The 22,599-nt window shown below is 40.9% G+C and overlaps 1 protein-coding gene across 2 annotated transcripts; it reads left to right on the top strand.

The window, feature by feature from the left end:
* The first annotated feature begins 503 nt into the window (after positions 1-503).
* Positions 504-21,147, top strand: LOC146982139 (tetraspanin-15). Of its 2 annotated transcripts, none has more exons than XM_085787667.1 (8): positions 504-835; positions 6,353-6,538; positions 8,342-8,416; positions 8,567-8,662; positions 11,276-11,389; positions 13,690-13,740; positions 14,770-14,886; positions 19,920-21,147. In XM_085787667.1, exons 1-8 carry the CDS (start codon positions 749-751, stop codon positions 20,253-20,255), a joined length of 1,062 nt encoding a protein of 353 aa, XP_085643793.1. In that variant the 5' UTR covers positions 504-748; the 3' UTR covers positions 20,256-21,147. The 2 variants fall into 2 exon arrangements, with proteins under 2 accessions (XP_085643793.1, XP_085643792.1); XM_085787666.1 differs by having other exon boundaries at positions 529-835; positions 11,276-11,399; positions 13,697-13,740; positions 19,920-20,901.
* Positions 21,148-22,599: the final 1,452 nt, after the last annotated feature.

Raw genomic sequence — 22,599 nt, 5'->3', positions numbered from 1 at the left:
TATTGACCTGAACTTTTCAGAGGAATGTTTTTCCTTTATTAAAGTGTTTTGATATGTAGCCTACATTTCTTTTGTTTTGATGAACATATTCTGGTCGTGGATATTTAGATTTACCCGTTTTACATTCAGTTCACATTAGTGAAAGAGGAGAAGAGGAGAAGAGGAGGTGAATTGACTGTATTCTTAGCCATAGTCTATTTTGTTTATCTGTAAATCCACTTTCAAAGCTCTTATAGTTTCAGACTGTCTATTATTTTTTCCAAAACAACTCCTCATTTGTATGGTTTTGTGTTTGTCAGATGTCAGAGTGCAGGCTGAAATTGTTTTTAGCCTATTTATTATAAATCTATTTAGTCATAAATTACAAATATCTTTAAATCAAGAAAAACTGTTTCAACAAAGCACAACATTAACGACAAAATGTCAGTGACAGGAGATTGACAGTACTGTACAGTACAGTACTCATCCCATTAAGTAATGAGGGTTGTGCGCACTGCCCCTTTAAGAATGTAGTCAAAACAAAGCGTGGACTGGCCAGCCGCACGGAAGTGATTTTGTTTCGATTGCCTATCCACAATAGTGTGTGAGAAATGAAAGCTGCTACATGTTTAATATTTAGGTAGCTCGCGGGAAAACGTTTCTCGTTTCATTAACACTATTTGACTATTTATTAATATTATTTTAATATCGCCCGAAGTAAACGAAAGGATAGCTAGCTTGTCGGCTAGCTTCATTAACGCAAGCAGCCATGCCGACCTACTCTGATTTAAGGAAAACCAACCACTTCTACTACTTCATCAAATTCACCTTAAATGTCTACTCCATGCTCTTCTCGGTAAGTTTCTATACTGTTGGTTTACATCGGCATTTTAATTCGCCGTAGTAAGTTCACTGGAGCCGCAACAGTGTGTGCTAATTGTAGTAGTAGTAGGCGAGCCACCCAATAGCATCACTGAGGCGTCTCTCCAAACTTCATTCAAAACCAATGTGTTTCAGTGAACCGTCTGCTCCAGGCACATAACAAGCTGGTAGAAAATAACTTCAGGTATATTATATATCTGTTTAATCTACTGAACAATTCGGCTTCCACCCTGAACAACGACTCCCCCCAGTTTGATCACAATTTCAATTTGAAACAGAGATTGACATCAAACTCCAGCCAACCTCCACGTAAACAGCGTGACAGCACCAGACGTGGTTCACCCGTGATTTAATCTAAAGTAGTCCAAATGTATTGGATATAACACATCCCGTATTCATAAGAATGCTGTATTTGTTGATAAAATAAGTTTAAACCACGATTACAACGTTAAACATGTGTTTTTTAAAGCACTGAATAATTAGTGGCTATATCTTTAACGGCAGTCAGTGGACACTAGCTAGCTGGTGAGGGGTTAGCTTACAACTGTAGACGTTATCGCCTCTGACACCATGCATCCTCCTGCATGTTAATTTGCACTTAATATAAATGACTATGTGCAGTCATTTCTTTGAACAGTTGTCCAAATATAGTAATAATTGCATTTGCGTGTGAAACAATGCAAAACGACCACCGGCTAACAAACAGCACGGTGGTGCAGGGCGTTGGATCCAGTTAAAGGGATGGTCATGTTGGTAAATAGTTTCGCCGACAGAAATAAAGAGCTCACTGAAAGACTCCTCTTGCAGACCACTCAGCAAATCCAGGTTGATGTGTTTCTTTAAATTAATCATATATTGATAGTAATTGTCATATTCGTAGTTAATGTACCGGTAGTTTGAGCCCGACCTGTGTGAATCGTTGTCATTAGCATGTAAACATAGAGTTTTCTTGTATGTGGTCCTGACAAGTCCTGGCATGTTCAGAGGCAGAGCACCTGCTGGTTCATTTGGAATAAGGAGACATAATTTCAATGAAGTTTCATGATGGGTCACCACTTCCCTCAAGGTTTTAATGTTAGTGAACCTAAAGGTGGGATAGGAAGGAAAAAAATGTTATTCAAATTGAAAAAGGTATGATAGTGCCATTTTGAATGTGATGGGTGGTCAAGGTGAGGCACAGAAGCAAGGATGACAACAAACCTGCGGCTTGAATTAATTTAATTTAGTTAATGAATGTAAACTTTTGCTGTGACAGCTTAATAAATGTTCCACCTCTGCTGAACTTCATATCCCATTCATTTGGGATCCAGCAGCAAAGTGAGTGAGTGTCTGGCCAGACCATAAGTCATGTCCAGCTTTCATCACCCCACTTCAAAACCATTATGTTGCCTCTGCTTTGCTTTCCCCCCATCCATCTAACCTTTACAGTCCATCCTCTGTCTGGAGAATAACATACACACACACATTCACACACGTATATGTGTGTGTACATTATGAATATGACTCAGCAGCATGATTCCATTAGTACTCCAGAATCCCTTGTCATATGATCTGGCTCTCCCCTCCACTATCTCCCCCTTATATTGCTGTAATAAGCACAAGCTCCTGCAGAGCTAAGCTAATAGAGTTACACTTAAGCAGGTCTATTGTTGTTGTAATGTTACGTTTGGTTAAAGTGATTCAAAGTGTGACTCTTATCACAAAGCTGCAGGTGTCCAATGCGAACTACCATACTCTTTATCCAGTGTAATGTGAGTGGGTCTGGTTGGTTTCCTTTCTCATTTGTTTTATAAATAGGAACTATGAGTATCAAGTAATTACTTTTTTAAATGTAATATTTTATTATTTAGGGAAAAATGGTAGCAAATTTCATATCCATCTTTGCTGTAAACCAGGCTCATTTAACACAGTAGGTATGGCGGTCTTGCAATTTAGACCCTGCTGCCTCTTCACACTGTCACCATTAGCTAACCCTGAGACTGTAGGCATGCTATGGTTCCACTATGATGCGTAATACAATGCAAACAATAGTTATTACAGGCTGTGGGTGATATCAGATGCCTTTCTACACAGTCTGTTAGGCTAATCATTCTCATGGTCATTACTGCAGCAGTGCTGCAGATAGAAAGGACAAGTTCAGAAGTGGGAGCCAGGCCAGAGGTAACTATCTGTTAGTGCTTTATGGAGAACTGTGAGCAGTTAATGAGATTGAAGTGGATGGACCAAGCTCTTAGATGAATTACCCTTTTTCTACTTGAAAATCAATAGTAGGGAAATAAAGGCAATTTATGTCTTTTCTTTTTGTAATACTTGCATAAATACAATATAAACAAGTTCTTATTTGTCAATATATGCTCTTTAAGGATATTTTACTGTTTTTAGTTTACTCACAGGATAAGACTCAATTAGACTTGTAATGTAATTGTGTCGCTGTTAACGTGATTCACTATGAAGCTCTTCTCACACTCCACAGCGTTTTTTTTTCCCTCAGTGGATGTGAGGGTCTAGAGGATGTTGTTATGATGCCATGTAAAGCCATTTGAGACAAACTGTAACGGGATATGCAAATAAAATTGCCTTGCCTTGATAAAGTGGTGGAAAGTATAAGCACATATGGACTTAACCTGACCATTTCCTTTTAATTCTACGACCTTATGGTACAAGATTTATTACATGTCAGGGTGCTATTGTACCAGTAAATTGACCGCCAGAGGCTAGCAAGCTTACTGCTTTAAAAATGTAAGAAAATGTGATACGCAATATAATAAATACACTGTTAAAAATGCAATATATCATTTTAAAAAGGCAAGTGTTAAAAACACAATCAGTTAGAACTGAAAAATGTAGCTTAACCCTTCCACATAATGCACAACTCAATCTTGTAATATACTGCCCATCAAAAAAAAAAAAAATCACACACTCCATATATTTTGTTCGACCGCCTTTAGCTTTGATCACCGCACACATTTGCTGTGGCATCATTCCGACAAGCTTCTGCAATGTCACAACATTTATTTCCATCCAGTATTGCATTCCAGTTGCATTCCAGTTCGATTCCCGACTCCCCCAGTCTGCATGTCGAAGTGTCCTTGGGCAAGACACTGAACCCGTACTTGCCCTGTGTGAATGTGTGTGAATGATTACCCCCCCCCCCCCCCCAAAAAAAAAAGCCTGTCTGCAAACAGTGCTGTATGTGTGTGTGAAGGGGTGAATGCAACAAAAAAACAGTGTAAAGCGCTTTGAGTCGTCCAAGTGACTAGAAAAGCGCATTTACCATTTACCATTAATTTTCAAAGATTGTCAGTGGGGTTCAGGTCTGGACTCTGTGGTCACATTGAGCCACCACGTTTCTTCCTTGAAGAAGATGATTCCCCACTATCCTTCCAGTTTGTAATGATACGTTAGAGTAGTTCTTAACCCAATTTTAGTCTCAGAAATCTCCTTAGATGTTTTATTTGCTTGATGCCAGTAATTTCACCCCTCTGAAACAGCTGAACATCTTTTCCACGACCACAGACATGGTTGTTTAAATGAGACTGCATCAGTTAGGGTTAAATAAGTTGTTGCCAGCTGAAACATAATCATCCGTGCAGTAATTATCCAATGGGAGGCTCTGACCTATTAGCTTCGTTAAATCCAAGTGGTGACTTTTTTTTTGGACTGGCAGTGTATAATGTAATGGAAAAAAAAAAAAGTAGATCACCATTTTCCTGCACCAGCAGCTAACTATTTCCTTGTTGTCGTAGTAATGTAGACAATCCGCATATTTTCTTTCACCACTGGCCGGATGTCGATGTGTGAAACAAAGCTCTGCACTATGGAGCTCATTCTGATTGTCAAGTTGTACTACTCTTACACCAACACCACATTTTAGCCCTGCTTTTCTGTTTTCTGTGTCACTTGACATTTTGTAGCCTTTTCCCAACCTGTTGTGCGTTTTTTCAGCACATCCAGCTGTTTGTGTACTGGACACAAAAGCATTTAAAGCAGTTTATGACATTTAATAAACTGGAGAAAGAATTCATTGTTTGGTTTTATTGATAGAGCGCAAAGTATGTCAGGAATTCTTGTTGAGCATTGTGATGTGATCCTTGAATCAACACTTGAACTACACAGAACACCATTAGTTGTATAATACACATTGCACACTCAAACTATCTGAGAAGAAAGTTTGCCACTATGAAATGGCCACTATTAGTCACTTTTAAACCCAGAAAATATGTATTACAGTACTTGGTGCTGTTTTTAATGTAATCCAACTTGAATATGGAGTGGCATTGACAAAATACTCAATAGTATTTAGTTTTCTTTGGTGCCACCATTTGTTTTCAGTTTGTTGCATACTTTAAACACTATCAAAGGTTCGTGGCACATCAACTTAAAGGAACAGTTCACCAAAAAATGAAATTCAGTCATTATTGACTCACCCTCATGCTGATGAATACTCCAGAGTAGTTTTTTATTCCTCAAAGTGCATCTGGAGACCCGGGAGGACGGTTCGTAGTCCAACGAAATCCTTATATGAGAGTCAATAGCGCCCGACAAAAAAAAGTCCATAAAACTACACAAAAACCTTGTAATATTCCTCCACACTGTCCGCTGCAATCCAACTTTCCTGAAGGGATATAGTCCAGAGTTTACTGGACATAATGTCATTTAGGACATTTTTACAGCCTAAACAATCCTGTATTGCGCTCTAACGTTCACGCACATGAACACGCCCCCAGGCAAATTCAATACAGGACTGTTTTGGCTTTAAAAATGTCCTAAATTTCATTTTTTGGTGAACTCTTCCTTTCCTGTACAAGGGGGTCCACGTCCACTCTGCTTCATTCTGTCCAGTTAGTGGATACGGTAAATCCACTTCGAACATTTTCAACAGACTGGATTTTAAAGGAGTATTTGAATGTCCTGTGTATTTGAGTAGGGACAGTGCATATTAATGATCATTGGTATAAAATACTGCAGTAAATATGCCGGATTATAGCCTAGCTGCTAATTTACGTCCGTAGTCCCTAAATAAATAAAATACAACTAACAGTACACCTCAAGAAATAAAAACAATACAATAATAAAATACAAATGGCGATACACCACACAAACAGGAAAGGCAAAACAGCAAATAAAATATTGAACACAGTACTCAGACAGGACAAGACATGAATGATACAGCATCCAAAACTGCACAACAAGTGAACAACACATGAACAAACAGTCAAATAGCAAAAGTGTAAACAACAAATAGTGCATTCATTTATATGCATTTTAACCTCAATCTTTTACAGGGGTCTGAATACTTTCTGAACCACTTTATATAAAAAACTGAGTTTCAAATGGTATAAAGTTGAAGCTGCCTGTGATGACAGACACTGGCTTCACACACACATACTGAAGAGACGCAAGTAGTTGAAGAAGTGTCACCGTTTGTTCTGTTCTGAGGATTGTCATCTGTTTCATGAAGCCTCCTTCTCTCTCTCTCTCTCTCCCCCAGCTGATGGGGCTTTGTGTGCTGTGCGTGGGGGTGTACGCTGAAGTGGAGAGGCAGAAGAATCGAACACTGGAGGGGCTTTTCCTGGCCCCCGCTGTGGTGCTCATCCTGCTGGGCCTGGTGATGTTCACCGTGTCGGTGGTGGGCATGGTCGGATCCCTCAGGGACAACAAGACCCTGCTGCACATGGTAGGATGGAGGAGGAGGAGAAGGAGGAAGAAGAGTGAGCAAATGACTGCAGGTTTTAAAATTTGTCTCAAAGATACAGACTCAGCTTTCAGTTTATTTGGTTCCTTAAACTACTGCAGCCTTGGTTAAAGTTGAACCTTCGTGAAGCTTTTATTGAAAACATGATATAATAATCTCATTCCAATTCAATATATGAATGATGAAACACCTCTCTAATGCAATACAATTCAACAGCACAGCACACTGCAAAGTTGACTGAGCATCCTTCTAAAACAATTTCAACTTTACCATCTTCATGAAAGAGGCAGTAATTGTTTAAAACACAGAATATTAAATCTTAAATTTAATATTTGTTAGAGTGATTTGTTAGTGTGTGCTGAATGTAACTTTGGATGTGCTGCTGTAACTTTGTAATTCCCTGCAGAGGTTTATAACAGTATCTGTAAGTTTCAGCTTGGTGTACTTGAAGGGACAAGCTTGTTTTGGGCTTATACTCAGCTAATTGAGTTTCATTTTAAAGACATGATACAATTTGAGTAGAGTGTCTGCAAACACAAGTGTTTAAACGTGTGTGCGTATAATTTGACGCACGCATAAATCCTGAGAAAGGAACAACATGTTGAGAGTTTGTACAACAGCAACGGGTCATAAAACATTTAAACCAGTTATAGCTTCATGCGCCTTTTCTTTCTCTCCACAAACGCAAAAGCAGCTGTTTGTGTTGCCAATAACTGCAACGGAGCTCAAAGGGAGCAGAGATATTTAACCACGGTTGCTATGCGACTGTCTAATTAGCTTTAGCTAAATAATATGAACTGAAAAGGGGATTAAAAGTTGGACATAAAGGAGGAAGTTAATGATGTCTATGGTTATGCTTTGATGAAGAGGAGGAGGAGCTCATTACATACCGAGAAAGCGATAAACAGATTATGTTTCTCCATGTGCTGATGTTTGCTCCACTGCTTAAATCAAGCTTCTAACTCATTCTTCTTTTTAAAAACATGTCAATAAATATTGCATATATGAGAGCGGTGTCTTTCTAGAGGTGTCCTGTCTTGAACCTTAAAATATACAATTATGTACTGTATATATCAGCCATTAGAGTTTTATCTAACACACGTACTTACCTAAACTAGCCAACTAGTGCACACTGAATCTGCAACCTGGAAAAAAGAGTTAATAAATCTTCCCAAAATAGATGTAATAAATGTGTGTGCCTCTTGACATAGCAGCAGAGGAAATGTAATGCAAATTGAAGGCATTGCAAATGAAGGAAGTAGGAAGGAAGACACACAGAGGAACAGGTGTAACCTGATAAATTTGGTTCACCTTATTTTTCAAAAACCTCTTAATAAAATTTATACTGAGGTACTCTGGTTATTAAACTTCAATTATTCATATGAATAAAAGTTGAAGTGGAACTGATGTGACCCGATCAGCTGAGGTTTTCAGGAGAGGAGAAAAAAAAAGAAAAACACCTACACAAGTCTTAGTGACTGTCTTACATAATCGTCAACATTGCCAATGCACCAAAAATATCAGATAGTAACAGCCCCTTTGATTGACAGGTCTCCCCTCATATCAGCTGGGACAGACTCCAACCCAAATGATAAATAGAATGATAGATGGATGAAAATACTATAGAATCATGTTATGTTTTGCATTGTTTTGTGCCTTTGATATATTAAAAAGGAGCTGTTGTGTCATTTTCTAAATGACTATGTGAAGTAGCTCTCTGAGTGTGTTGCCTGTTAATCACAAACCAAGGGAATGCTCTATGATGCTTGTCCTCTTTCTCCACAGTTCCTCTGCGTTCTCTGCGTGTTGCTGCTTCTCCAGGCGATAGCACTCACCACGGCTCTCATCTTCGAGAAGAAGGTGAGCGTCACTTGTTTACACAGCCTCTACCCGCTAACGACACCCTCAGTCACACTTGGCTCACTTCATCGTACCTCGTGACAGCCGCCGTCCTCGTCAGGGCTGACGACGTTGACCACTTCTCCTGTGTGTTTCTGCATTTTCCTCCAGACGTCTTCGCTGTTCCAGAGCAGCATACGGGAAGGAATCAAGCACTACTACGACGATCTGGACTTCAAGAACATCCTGGACTACGTACAGCAAAAGGTTTGATGATGTTTTATGGACAGATTTGTATTGTGTTACATGTGAGGACAAGGATGATCCTTATTTGTTTTATTTATTTATAATTTTTCCAAATCGATAAACGGTTCAGCATTTCTTACAAAAGTTGTAACCCCCCTCCCATCCCCTCCAGGTGGCATGCCCCACTACAGACATACACACAACCAAATATCACACAGGCAACAGATTTTCACAGACATTCACAGATGCAAACATGTCCCTCTCATTTGTCAGAACATACACTGTTTCCAAACATACAAATACCTAAAAAGGAAAATAAATATACACAAATACGAACATAGATAGACATACACTCACACTAAAGATCATCATAATGGGCTCTATGCACAGCTCCACCACTTCCTGGATTTAAGGCAGGTCCTTCATTTCCTGTCTTACATTATTGGACACACTGATTAATCCAGGTGTGTCTGAGTAGTCACAATGGTCAGACACACCTGGATTAATCAGTTTGTCCAATAATGTAAGACAGGAAATGAAGGACCTGCCTTAAATCCAGGAAGTGGTGGAGCTGTGCATAGAGCCCATTTGGGCATTGAATAATCTTATTCAGCAGTCAAAGAGAGAGAACGAGGGGTCAGGTAAAGGCAGGCTGCTAATATGAGTTATGAACTGTGACCACGTTTTGTCATATTTATCCTCCAACCCACGTACTATGTACCTCATTTTTTCTAAATCTAATCCCAACATCACCTCTCTAATCCACTGAATATAGGCAGGAGGATTATTTCCCTTCTAGTTCACCAATATCAGACAGTGGGCATGCAACAATGCATAAGCGATTGCATTTCTGTCGAGGCGGGACAACTTCAGCTCATCCCTAAATACCAAAGGCAGCTGTTAAAGGGCCAGGCTGCAGTGTTAGGACAGGGATCATCTTAAAGGGATAGTTCAACATTTTGGCAAATCAGCCCATTGCCACAATCCCTTTAGTTTTAGGAGTAGGTTTGTTACCTTGAATTGTCGGTGCAAGCTGTTTTTAGAACGGCAGAGCAGAGCCGTGAGCTACTCAGAACTGCACTACGGAGGCTAATGGGATTTCTTGGTTTTCCTCATCAAACTCATCAAATACACAATCCAACAACTCCAAAACGCTCTGGTGGACAAGATGTGACCTGCACATTCACCACGCTATGAGATAATAACGAAACGTTACCAGAAGGAGAACCGAAACGGTTCAATACAAATACATGCATCGTTACATCCCTAGTAGCCAGTTGAAAAAAGAAAAAAAGACTCTTATAGTATTGCAATATATTGCCCCTGTATCGTCAGATTCTTCCCAATACACCCCTAGTGTAATCTGATATTATTGCTATAAACAGACCAGAGATTCAGTGAAAACTTCAGTCATTTATGTTATTCTGAATTTTAATCCAGCCAGTTTGAAAGCAAGTTGGTCTTTTCATATCACAGACAACATGCTTGTTTATTTCAGTATTGATCGTCTTCAGTTGCCTTTTTACATATTCAGTGTTTTTCCACAAGTGCTTTCAGTGCCTGTTAAGATTAAAAGAGAAAGCCTTCACATAACTTCTCCTCATTTCATAACACACTGTAGATCCGACAAGACAAGCACTGTGGGGTTATTTGGCTGCGTTCAAACGTGTTAGCTGTCTTTCTAGTGTTACGCCTCAGCGCTTTCCTTAATGAGTTTACTTCCTGACGTGTCAAGTAGTCTAACACGACCCACAGTGTGATCTCTCCATCTAATGGTGCAAGTACCTGGATCAAAGACAGTTCTTAAAGTGGACAGGCAGCCTCCATCATGTTGCTCTTCTAAAAAACATTAAGTGTTTTTGTGCCAAACAGAATGGACTGTGTGGACCTGCAGAAAAGGTGCATAGAGGAAAAAAAAGGTTCATGACAACTCATGGCAGGCTGCAGCTATAAAAGAGAAGAGTTACAGATGTGCTCTGTGCTGTAATGGCAGGACTTAAATGAGTTGGTTTTCAGCCCTCTGCGGGATAAACAGTCCAGGTGCATTCTCTTTATTATTGAACTTCCGAATAAATGGCTGTAATGGATATTTAATCTTCAGACTGTGAGCTCAGGAAATATTCTCCCGCCTCTTCAAACTGGATCATTTTCACAGTTTGGAACCTTTTTTATCAAAGGATCCTGACTGTGTTTTCATCGCCGGCATCAATAGCGAGGGCAATACATCCTGCCTCCTGGCTCCTGTGTGTCCTTTCTTTTCCTATTTTCCCTGCTTGTAAAAAAAAATGTCTTATCTGTACAGCCAGCTCGGTCGGTGCCTGGCTCAACAGTGTGCAGCTGCGGTCAGGCCGTCACAAAGATAGAGGTGTCCTTCAACGTTCAAGAAAAGCTCTCAACATGTTGGACACATGATTGAATTTTCCTCTGTCAAGTACTTTCAATGACAGCATTTGAATTGATTGTCAAAACCTCTGCAGTCTTCACATGAACACCCGTGTTTCACTGCAGGCATCTCCACATTGACTTTAGTTTTCTTAAGCACTGGATGATTGTTCATGTTCATTTTCTGACAAGGTTTTCTTTTTCATGTATCACTCCTTAATCACCCTGCCTTCTTATTGTTCTCTTTTCCAGTTTTCATGTTGTGGAGGAGATGAGTACAAAGACTGGGGCGTCAACCAGTACCATTTCTGCAATGGTACTGGTCCACTGGCCTGTGGGGTTCCATACACCTGTTGTGTTGGCAAGGTGAGTGCTGGTAACTCACACAGAGCAAGCAGGCCTTCACATGGGCATAGTTCAGGTCTAATCTGGACTAGGTTCACATTGACTTAAAGGGACAACGAGGAGTTTGTATTTGGAAATAAAAAAGTCTCATATTAATGTGGATGAATTTATGTTACCCACACTTGTTAATGGGTCCATTTTCGATAAATATATCGTTTTGTCTCTATCGTTATTTTGTTATTATTATTATTAGTGGTTTCCTACTGTTGGTTTTGCGGACCCTGCCTGGCGGGTCATGGGAATAACGCCGCCGAATCGCCGTTTATGGTCGGAACTACGACGGTATCTGAACCTCTTTGAACCTCTGACTTTCATTCTTGATGAATGAAAACATTCTTGACAAGACGTCCGTCTTGCGCCGGTCCAAGAATTTCACCGTGCGCACGGTGGCTCATGGGAAACACTTGGCTTTCCAAAACTCCTCGTTGTCCCTTTACCACAAATAAACCAAGAAACCTGATAACACAGTAATGTGCTGCACAACCTTCTGTCACAAACATTACAGGGAGAGCAGCTTTTGCTTCACTCAGGTTGTATCAGGGAACCACATAAATGCAGTTCGGTGCTCAACACACTTTTGTTTTAATCCTTTTTCCATGAAATCAGTGCCTGTTTTTTATTGAAAGGCTGTAATCAGACCGGAAACTATTTTAATTGTAATGAAAAAAAAAAACAAATATTTGCACAGATCTTTGATTTGGACTCAGTTCAGGCCTGAGTTAATGTTTCCGTTGTGATCCGATCCCAGTAGTCAGCTGTCGGTACCCGTATGTGTCCGGATTGACCCTGTGATCAGATCTCAGCGTGGCGGACGTGAGCTCTGCCCGGCTTTCCCTCATTGAGCTCATCAAATACACAATCCAACAACTCCAAAACACTCTCATGGACAAGTTGTGACCTGCACATTCACCACCTATGAAATAATAATGGAACGTTACGAGACGGAGTTGTTTTCGAGGTAAATACGTAACCGGAACTACATCCAGACACGGCTGCTCGGCAGAGTGACTTCGTGAAAGTAGTTCCAAGTATTTGCTTCATGTGTTGTAATGTTACACAACTATACGTTATTATCTCATAGCGTGGTGAATGTGCAGGTCACAACTTGTCCATGAGAGTGTTTTGGAGTTGTTGGATTGTGTATTTAGTTTGATGAGGGAAACATAGAAATACCATGAGTCTCTGTTGCGTTAGCTGAGCAGCTCGCGTCTCTGCCCCGCCAATCGAAGAATAGCTTGCACCGAAAATTAAAGGTAATGAACCTACCCCTAAGACTAAAGGGATTATGGCAATGGGCGAATTTGCCAAAATGTTGAAATATCCCTTTAAGTAAAAGTACAGATACTTGGGTAAAAAAAATACTCTGGTAGAAGCAGAAGTACTGATTCAACTCCTTTACTCAAGTTAAAGTAGTACAAAGTACAGGCTCTGAAATGTACTTTAAAGGAAAAGTAAAAATGATTTTTGCCATCAATGATACATGTAGATGTCCGAGCACAGTGATGACTTCTGGTTTAGAACAACAAAAGTGTATCATCTACACCAGTGGTTATCAAACTTTTTTACATCAAGGACCCCTAAGTTACACCAATTAGACCACGGACCCCCCATTGGACAAAATTTTGAGACAAACACCAGAAATGCATACATATTTGTTCTGAGACTGAATAACATGACTTTTTTAGTCAATGTATGTTCAAATTGGGGCCAATGGCGTGAATCTTTGGGAAAATTTAGAGAGAAAAGTGGTCAAATTTTGAGACACCAATCTACACCACCGCGCCATCATTCATTGCGATCAAAGTGGCTCATCCAGCCAACAGGAGACGTGCTCTGATTCTGAGTTATACAGCTCTTGGGATATTTCTCTCTTTAAATAAGGTGTTGCACCCCTGCGCCCCCCCCCCCCACTCCCCATACGCCTCATATCACTCCCCCTGTCCCTGGGCTCTGAGCACTGATAGGGTCTCTGGAAGCACTGGAGCTGAGCTGCTGAAATTAACAGCAGAACCATCCAATACTCTCACACAGCAGATAGAGGGGTTGATTAGAGAAGCCCAACATTGGCTGGGTTTCTGCCGTTATCACTTCTCACCTGTCAGGGCTGAAACCGGTTTGTAAATGCTTCAAGTTCACGCTCCGGCTGGCAGGGGACAGGTACACGCTCCCATGTGAGGTGCATTACTTTCAGAAATGTCCCTGTGGTGTTGTCACCGACCATCCGAGGTGTCTGACTCTCTAAATCTTGACTGTGTGCACAGGTGGGAGAGGTCATCAACACTCTGTGTGGTTACAAGACTCTGGATCAGCAGGTAAGATGAGCTCCTGCTTGTTGTAGACACATTTGGTTTGTCCCATTCACTCAGTGGATCGTGTCTAGTGTTATAACACAAGTGAGGTTTCTAGATTTTCTCTTGTTCCAATCAGTATTTTGTTTAGCTTTGCCTTTCTTCAATCACTTTGACCATTTTTGTTGTCTTACTTGTATTATAACATATTTTCTAGAATTTAAACCTGTAAACCTTTTAGATAAAATAACCATATAAAATATCAGTGCACTTTTATGATGTTGATACAAAAGTGTGGAAAAAGCTCACAAAATCCAAAAATATAAGTGTTGATCCGCACAAAAGAACTTTAAATTAATGCGTTCAATCAAATGGATTAAAAGAATTCACTTTCCATATTCATCACAGATATAATGTGTACAAAATCCCTCAATTACCTTTTTCCCTCCCAGACTTTTACTTCGAGTGAACGTTTTCCCAAGAGTCTCAGCAGGAGACTTCTTCTCCGAGGCTTTTCCAACTATGAAAATGAGCATTCCTTTAAACCGGTAGCGTGTAGCATTTAGTGCCATCTAGTGGTCGGGTTGCACATTGCAACTAATTGAACACCCCTTTGATAGGAAAAACTTAATGTTACTCCTCAGGTAACCAGCGTTTGGTTTGTCCATCCTGGGCTACCATAGAAGCAGTATAGACAGTTAGATTCAGGTGAAGATGCGTTCATGAAAAACAATTATATTCAACTTTTGTAGTTACACGCCCATAAATCCTGCACTGTTCTCCCACCTTTCTGCAGCTTGTTGGTTAGTCACTGTCACACACCAGGCTCTGTCAGCAGTCCAGATGATTAATTTTATTCTGGCAGTGCGCATTTTCAAGCTGCCTGACTTCCTCTGTGGTAATTCTTGGCAGCTCAACAGCTCATTTGGTTCAGTCTGTGTTTTTTTTTATTTCAAGTGACACTTTTTTATCCGTCAGTTTGAGGCTGTTTTGGTTTTTAAGTTTAAACTGGAAAACTCTTCTCTCATCCTCTTCTCCTGGTCTGTTCATCAGCGTGAAACCCTCCACGAGTTGATCCATGTGCGAGGCTGCATCCATGCAGTCAACCTCTGGATGAGCGACAACATTGGAATAACCATCGCACTCTGCTGTGCCATTGGGCTGCCGCAGGTAATTTAAAACTCACTGAAGCTCGGCTGCACCAAAAGCCCTCTCTCTCTCTCTCTCTCTCTCTCTCCAAACACTTTCCAACTTCACCTTCATATCAGAACTTTAAAACTCCCACTTCCTGTGAGGAATCACTGACCTGTTCATTGTTTTCTCAGCAACACTACCTGACAGATGACTCAGATTGTTAGCACAGACCTAATTGATGTGTGTTGCAAAAACTTCACTGCAAACTTTATTTTGGTAGAACTGAATAAATTACTATAATTACTTTTCTAAAACATCTACATATATTGTATTAATTATAATATAAAAAGAATATTATAAAATCAGATTAAAATGTAAACAACAGCTCACTTGATAAATTGACTGTTCAACTCTATACTTTTTTTTCTTACTTGCTGTTTGTGTTCTTGTAGAACGGATGTGTTGCATCATAAAATATTGTGGTTTTACTTCTTTTCCTCCTCCATGATTATTTTTTCTTCATCCATGACGTCCTGTGTGTGTTAGGTCCCTCTGAATGATTGAGGTAACACTTTACTTGTATATGTGTTCATATACAGTATATGTCAACTTTGCATCAAAAGTGATAGGGCTGACCCAAAAAAATCGAAGCTTCGAAGCTTCGTTCGTTACCGTGGTAATCGATCATAAAGTCCGTGATCGATTGTTTTTTTTTCCTTCCTTTTTTCCTTTTTGACACCGGGTCTCATTGGCAATTGTTACATTAAATGAGTAGGCGACTTGGCATCGTGGAAACCTGCCTGATTTTGGAGACATGCAGTGTTTGTTTGCCATTACTTTCATTATTTCCGCTACGATCGCGCACCCCCCCACCCCCCGGTCGGAGTGCTGATTTTACGATCGGAAGTTGATTCATTTGTGTTTTATTTTGAAAGATGAAGGATGGTCTGTGCTCTTGACTCCCTAGCAGTTCTCAAACTGGGGTACCCGGACCCCCGGGGGGCCGTGAGCCATAGCTTGGGGGTCCGCGTAATCATTTGCTATGAATTATTATTGCTGTTGTCCGCATTGGCAAGCACCCACCTCTAAAGACATGGAGCCAGATCATCACTGTGTTCTGAACACAGTCGTGACTAGTTAATGTTGTGAACTCCAGGGCGCTGCAGTCACGTCTGTTTTACAGGATGCCGTGATGGCTGTGCTGTAAAGTTGCCACTGTTTATGAGAGGAGAAACCCGACAGCGTACAGTTTTTTACTGACCCGGATCGTGTGGCAAATTTGGCATATCTTGCTGACAAGATAGATTGAGGGAGGTCGTCACCTCACCCCACATCACTGAGGTGAGGAAGCACTTCAGCTCTGAGGTGAACACTGATGTGAGAGACATGTCATTAATTTAACGAGTTATTGATGTGAACCCAAGGCTGAAGAAGTGTTGTGTGTTCCTGCGCTCTGGAGGCGTGGCTTCAGAGAAGTCTGAGGAAAGGGGCTTGGACTTCTGACTTGTGTATGTTCAAAATGTGGCCTGCTGGAACCGTTTTTCCAGCATCTCCAACCCTACCTTGAGATTGAGATCATAAATTAAATGTTCAGCACAAGTGGGGAGTTGTGGGTTCTACAAGTGAGGACCACTTCAGCGTTCACAAAACTGCAGTTCTCCGGCGGCCTCTGGGGGCTGGGACCAGAAGTGAGCAACTCTCCATTGACCCCTATGTTAAAATAGCCGACTTTACAGCTTAAAGCAGTACTAAAGAACTTTCAGTTTTGGTTGAGTTTGGCGGCGCCAGTGGACCAAAGCGGTAGTGTTTTGCCTGAAGGAAGACTCCATTTTCCATGAGCACTAGCGCGTAGCGCCGTAAACATCCTGATCTCCCGGTGCATGGAAATTAACAGAATACGTCTAAACTAAGTTTCTGTTTCCAGCGGATCATTTCTCAGTAAACACACATACACAATCCGACGGAAAGGTGCCGCATTGCCTGCTCCCTCCTCGTCGTGACTCGTGAAAGTGAAAGTGAATTTAAGTGAGAGCAGGGTTCCTACCATGCTCCTCAAAGTTGCTTAGTGCCAGTGAAGGCGATATAGACCATAATGATACAGACCCCCTCAGGCCAGGACAGAGGTGTCATTCAACCTGTTGTAAGTCGATGTACCATCACAAAAGTTATGAAAATATTATATGAAGGTTGAAAAGTTCCTTAGTGTTGGCTTAAAAAAACATATTTACAGCCTGGTACCTTTTATGTTTTTGGTCTCTACCGATAGTTTCCACCTCCGTGAACACTGTGTGTGTGGGGGCGTGGTTACGTTGAGTGACAGGTTCGCAGACAGTTACCGGCGGTTAATTGGTTGCTTCGAGTTCAGTGGGTGGGTTCTCGGCCGGCAAACGGCCGCACGTCTCCAAATATGGAAAGTAGACTGCCACTAAAATCCAAGATGGCGCAGTTCAAATACCCGTAGTAGGAGCACAAAACAGACTCCCCCAAACCAATGGGTGACGTCACGGTGCTACGTCCATTCTTTTTACAGTCTGTGCTTCAGCATGACAATTATGAGGTGGTCCTTGGAAAAATTTCACCCCTGTAAGTGGCTCCTGGACCTAGTTTGAGAACCCTGTTGCGTGATGGCTGCGTGATCGTACAAGCCACAAAAACCATTTGTCCAACTGAAAATGCGCACCTCCTCCATAAACATCATAGACTGTCTGCCATTCCAGTCTGATTTCTGGTAAATGTGTGCGTGACTGTTCCTGTTGACCGTGTAAAAGCTTGAATCAGAGCAGACCTTCTATCAGGTTATTGGATGTAGCAGTGTCAGACTAAATCTGAGACCTCTTCTATCTCCTATAAGCCACCTGATCCACATACTGAGATCCTGCTACTGAAGAAGTGTCACTCGATTTGAGCTGTTGAGGCTTAAAATACACATTGTCCCTTAGCGATTGTAAAGAGAGTACAAAGAAGACACAACAACACCCACATTAATTGATTAGTTTAGAGGCTTACTGTTATCTAATTTATGGAATTAGTGTTAATTAGAGGGTAGATTTGACCCCCTGCTGTTGGTTTAGCCTGTGAAAGCTCCAGATCCTGATCCATGTTAGCACGCCCCACTGCGACACTGATCCTTGGGACTGTCTCCGGATGTTTTCTGTACATCCAATACAGCCATATATGTCTTGGCTGTTATTCAGGTTATCAACCCATCACTGACGTAAGCTCAAGACCAGATTGTATCGATCAGCAGAAGTGCTTTGCCGTAAGCTGTTGCAGGCTGCGCATTCCAATCCAATATCTCCTCATATGAGATCCTCACCACAGAGCACATTCAAGTGGGAGCCGCCTTCATAACAGAAGGATCCTATAGATTTGTTTTTCAGAAATCATGTTTTTCCCAGGCTTGAATTGCTTACTACCCATGAACCTTTGCTTCCACTGCTATCAAGAGGAGGCCCATGAAACACATGAGTCACAGCTGAAGTGAATTGAAAGAGCTCTGTTGTTGCACTTATGAATAAAACACGGGGCTATAGCTGCAGAATTCATCCAAAGGTTGACGAAGGAACTGATTCGAGCCGCTGACTGTTTTCACTTTTCCTGACAGTGTAACGTATTTGCTCCACACAACACTGTGGCACATGTATATAAAATATATTATAGGTTCTGTTTAAAAGAGTAAGAATAGAAGGAAAGAGTCGGATCCAGAGCAGCATTCATTTACAAGCATTGTAGATTAAACTTCTTGTAAATAAATGTGTACTGCTCCCACAGACAGTCTGAGTTCTCACTGGGAAACAACACGACCAGACGTACCAGGTTCAGGTTGAAAACATTTAATAGCTCGGGTCGTGTCGAACCACAGGCTTTTTTTTTCTTTCTTTTCTTTGCCGCCGAGAATTAATGCTCGTGACGTGAGTCCGGGGCCGCATCGGGTCCAGGCTTCAACACCTGCGGATCTGACCAGACCCGGCAAGGGCGTCTGTTTAAGACTCAGCTTTTATTTGAGAATTTACGGTACATATGATGGTCTGAAGTCAACTTTTTAAAATAACACGGTCTCAGAGGGTGGGTGTACTAGCATATTAACTAAAATATGCGTTTTCCTTGTCCATTCTTGAAAAAAACGGTCCGTTAAAACATGCTTACCAGCGTTTACAAGCTAGTGCGTTTGAGACATTTTACCTCCAGTGATCGACCCGCCCACTCGGATGTTTACAGTCTGTGAAGGGGCCTATGTCTTTTATTTGGGGGGGGGGGGTTTGGAGCTTTTTGCCTTCAATTGATAGGACAGTAGGCAGGAGGCAGAGAGAGGGGGAGTGACATGCAGCAAAGGGCCGGCTGCAGTGCATCCCTAGTTGAAATGCACACTGGATGTTGTTTGTGTTGTTGTTAACCTTTCCCTTAATTATTAATGCACATATGTTTGTACAGATGTTTGTACAATCTGCTTTTCAATATAGAACCACATATTTTCTAGACATAACGAGTTGCTTAACTGTCTCAATGAAGAAATAAAGTATTTATTTTCAGCACTAGAAGTGTCCAAAACAACTCCTGCTGTTCATAACCTGCATTCCTGTAAACAGAAACTCTCAACACCAGTATCTGCACATTGACCTGAATACTTATTTTTCCTATATCTTGTGTTGATGGCTGCATTTCAAATAATTTGTGACATTTGAGTAATTAGATGTGTATCATATAAATAAATTATGCAATTAATTTTATTTTATTTTATTCATTGATATTCATTATTCTAAATTTGTATGCCATTATGTCACCAAATAATTTCCAGGAGATTGTAGCTAGGTACAATAGTGCATACAAAATAATTAACCCAAATAACTTTTGATAAGACCAAACCAGAACAAGAAAAATATATTTCCATACAATAGTTTACATTTTCCTTACTTTTCCAGACCTGGAAATGTATAAAATCAAATTCCATACTTTCCATACTAGGAACTCTGTACATTTCTAAATAGCTAAATGAATCTATCAGTGGAGTAAATAAGATTGACAATGCATTGACGGCCTCTATATGACCGAGTTCCCATGTGTCCCTGCAGCTGCTGGGCATCATCCTGAGCTGCGTCTTCTGGAACCTGCTGGTGGACATGAGTGAGTCGGCCGACATGGTGGACTTCAAGCTGAAGAAGTCCGAGTTCGACTACGGCGAGCTGGACCTGGCCGGCGCCGGCTGGTGTATGTGTCTGCCGAGGGACGGCGGCTACCTGCCCGTCCCCGCCGCCGAGCCCGAACCCGACCCCATCGACGTTCACCTGGAGAAGCTCAAGAAGCAGCCGCCTCGCACGCACTCTCAGCTCCAAATGCTGCAGCAGTCCAGATCGGCCACGGGGCTGGACGAGGTAGACGTCGGCAGGAAGCAGAAAAGGGAACACTGAGCGGTCTTTTTGCCCTTTCTTGCCTTTTTGGGTTTTTTGCCTTTTTTTCTGTCATTGTATTAATTGCATTTGTTGGAATTGTGTTGCACTACTTGATGGTTGAACATGTCAGTCATTGGATCAAGAGAAATTTGCTCAGCTAAAGGGATCAGAAGTACTTTGGCACTTTGTTGATGAATTTGTTTACAACAAAATCTGAAGGAACAACCTACGACATTTGGCTTTTTTAAAAGCGTTTATTTGTCTCGTTTGTGAGGGTTCATATTCAAAGATTTATGGCATTATATCACTTTTTATTTGATTTTTTTAGCCTTTGAAATTGAGCTATGTCTCACGTGCTAAAGCTTACCTCAGGCTGTTTTGACAATAGCCCAGTAGTCAGAGGACAGTACTATTTGGTGTGTAAATTAATGGTAGCTTAAAAAAAGATGTTTTTCAGTGTCGGAGAAATAGGAATAGCCGGTATGTTTTGCGTGTAGCGTCTGTGACGGATGTATACAGTTTGTGTATTATTTCTTTTTGTTATGATTATGATTTGATTTTGTGCAATCAGTGTACATTGTAAGACTGATAGTTGTGGAATAACATGGGATGCATGTTTTGTACTGTATATTAAGTAAATTAAACAAAAAAAAGAAAAGAAAAACCTGTTTACATGTTAGGCTCTCATCAGGGGTACTTCAGTCTTTTCCATTTTTAAACTAAACTTTTTATTCCTTCCATCTTTTAAAGAAACAACTACTGTACAAGGATTATCCAGACTACAAATTCAGTAAAAAGCTACTCTGATGGTTTTTTGTATCTGAGTTATGCACTGTTTTGAGCTCTCCCCTAGCTCCTGCCTTGTATCAGCACAAATGTTCTTGTCAATAAAGCTGAATTTGTCTACTGATTTTTGTCATGTCTTGCTGCATTACATACAAATATAATGAATGCTGCCAGAGTTCAGCTGCAAACAGAGTCATTTCACACTACGTGCTGCTGTCACTTTCTAGCACAGATGCAGGAAACCTACTGGTTAGTGATAATACGAGTAACTGTACAAGAAGGGTCTTAATCAGGGAGGTAGCCACAAATCCAACACTTGCTCTAACATCTCAGCATCTTTTTTTTTTTTAAGGGATAGTTCACCCAAAATTCAAATTGCACTCATTATCTACTCACCCTCATGTTGACTAAGGGCTGGGAGAAGTTTCAGAGTTATCCGTGGCTTCTCTGAGTTACAGTGGGTCTCGGCGTAGCAGTGCATGTCAATATAACGGTTGCAAATGGATACAATTTTTCTTCGTAACAAAAAGACACACCAAAAAACATCCAAATACCTCCATGCTGCTCGTATGTAATGTCCGTCTTGTATTAAAGTCCCGAAATGCGAAATTGTTCTGAAAAAAATTACATAAGTATATATTTCAAGCTTGTTTGTAGCGGAAGCTCCTCTTCCTGGTTTGTCCAATTTGGATGGGTCCTCTTTAATTTATCTAGAGGACAGTGCACATTAAAGGACATTGCTGTAAATGTGCCAGTGTTAGCCAAAAGCTAATTTCCAAATGATGTTAAAAAAAAGACCTCAGGCCATTAAAAAACACAAAAGTCATAATACCTACAACAAAGTTTACAATAATACAGTGCTTCAGTCAGGCCTTTATGGAAGAGAGAGACACAACTGCTTGGAGTTTACAGCATGGTATTTAGACAGAGTTGTTTTCGAGGTAAATTTATGCAAAACAGCAGATGCATGTTCCTGTTGGGGGCAGTTTTTCAGCAAGCAGTCTCTGCATTTGCCTCGAAAACAACTCTGTCTCATAATGTTCCGTCATTATCTCATAGCGTGGTGAATGTGCAGGTCACAACTTGTCCACCAGAGCGTTTTGGAGTTGTTGGATTGTGTATTTGATGAGTTTGATGAGGGAAACCAAGAAATCCTATTAGCCTCCGTAGCGTAGTTCTGAGCAGCTCACGACTCTGCTCTGCTGTTCTAAAAATAGCTTGCACCGACAATTAAAGGTAACGAACCTACTCCTAAAAACTTTAGGGATTATGGGCCAATTTGCCAAAATGTTGGACTTTCCCTTTAAAGTTTTAGGAGCACAAGCAAAAACTTTAGGGGCACACACTTAAAATAGACTTGCAAAGCAAATATTCACATTTCCTTTTCATTCATGATCACACACATTGTCCCTTTGACACCATGATAGGCCTGTGCATATTCTCATTTGTCCAGGTCATAGTATTTCAAAGGAGGTTAAATCGAAAGCAACTGGACTTAGTTATTTGTCTAGGAAGACGTTTCACCTCTCATCCAAGAGGCTTCATCAGTTCATGTACGCATCTGATTAGTTTGACC

This window comes from Trachurus japonicus, chromosome 9, assembly GCF_045865225.1.
Source record: "Trachurus japonicus isolate A0001 chromosome 9, Traja_1.0".
Classification (NCBI taxonomy): domain Eukaryota; kingdom Metazoa; phylum Chordata; class Actinopteri; order Carangiformes; family Carangidae; genus Trachurus; species Trachurus japonicus.
This window is presented reverse-complemented; position numbering and strand designations above follow the sequence as displayed.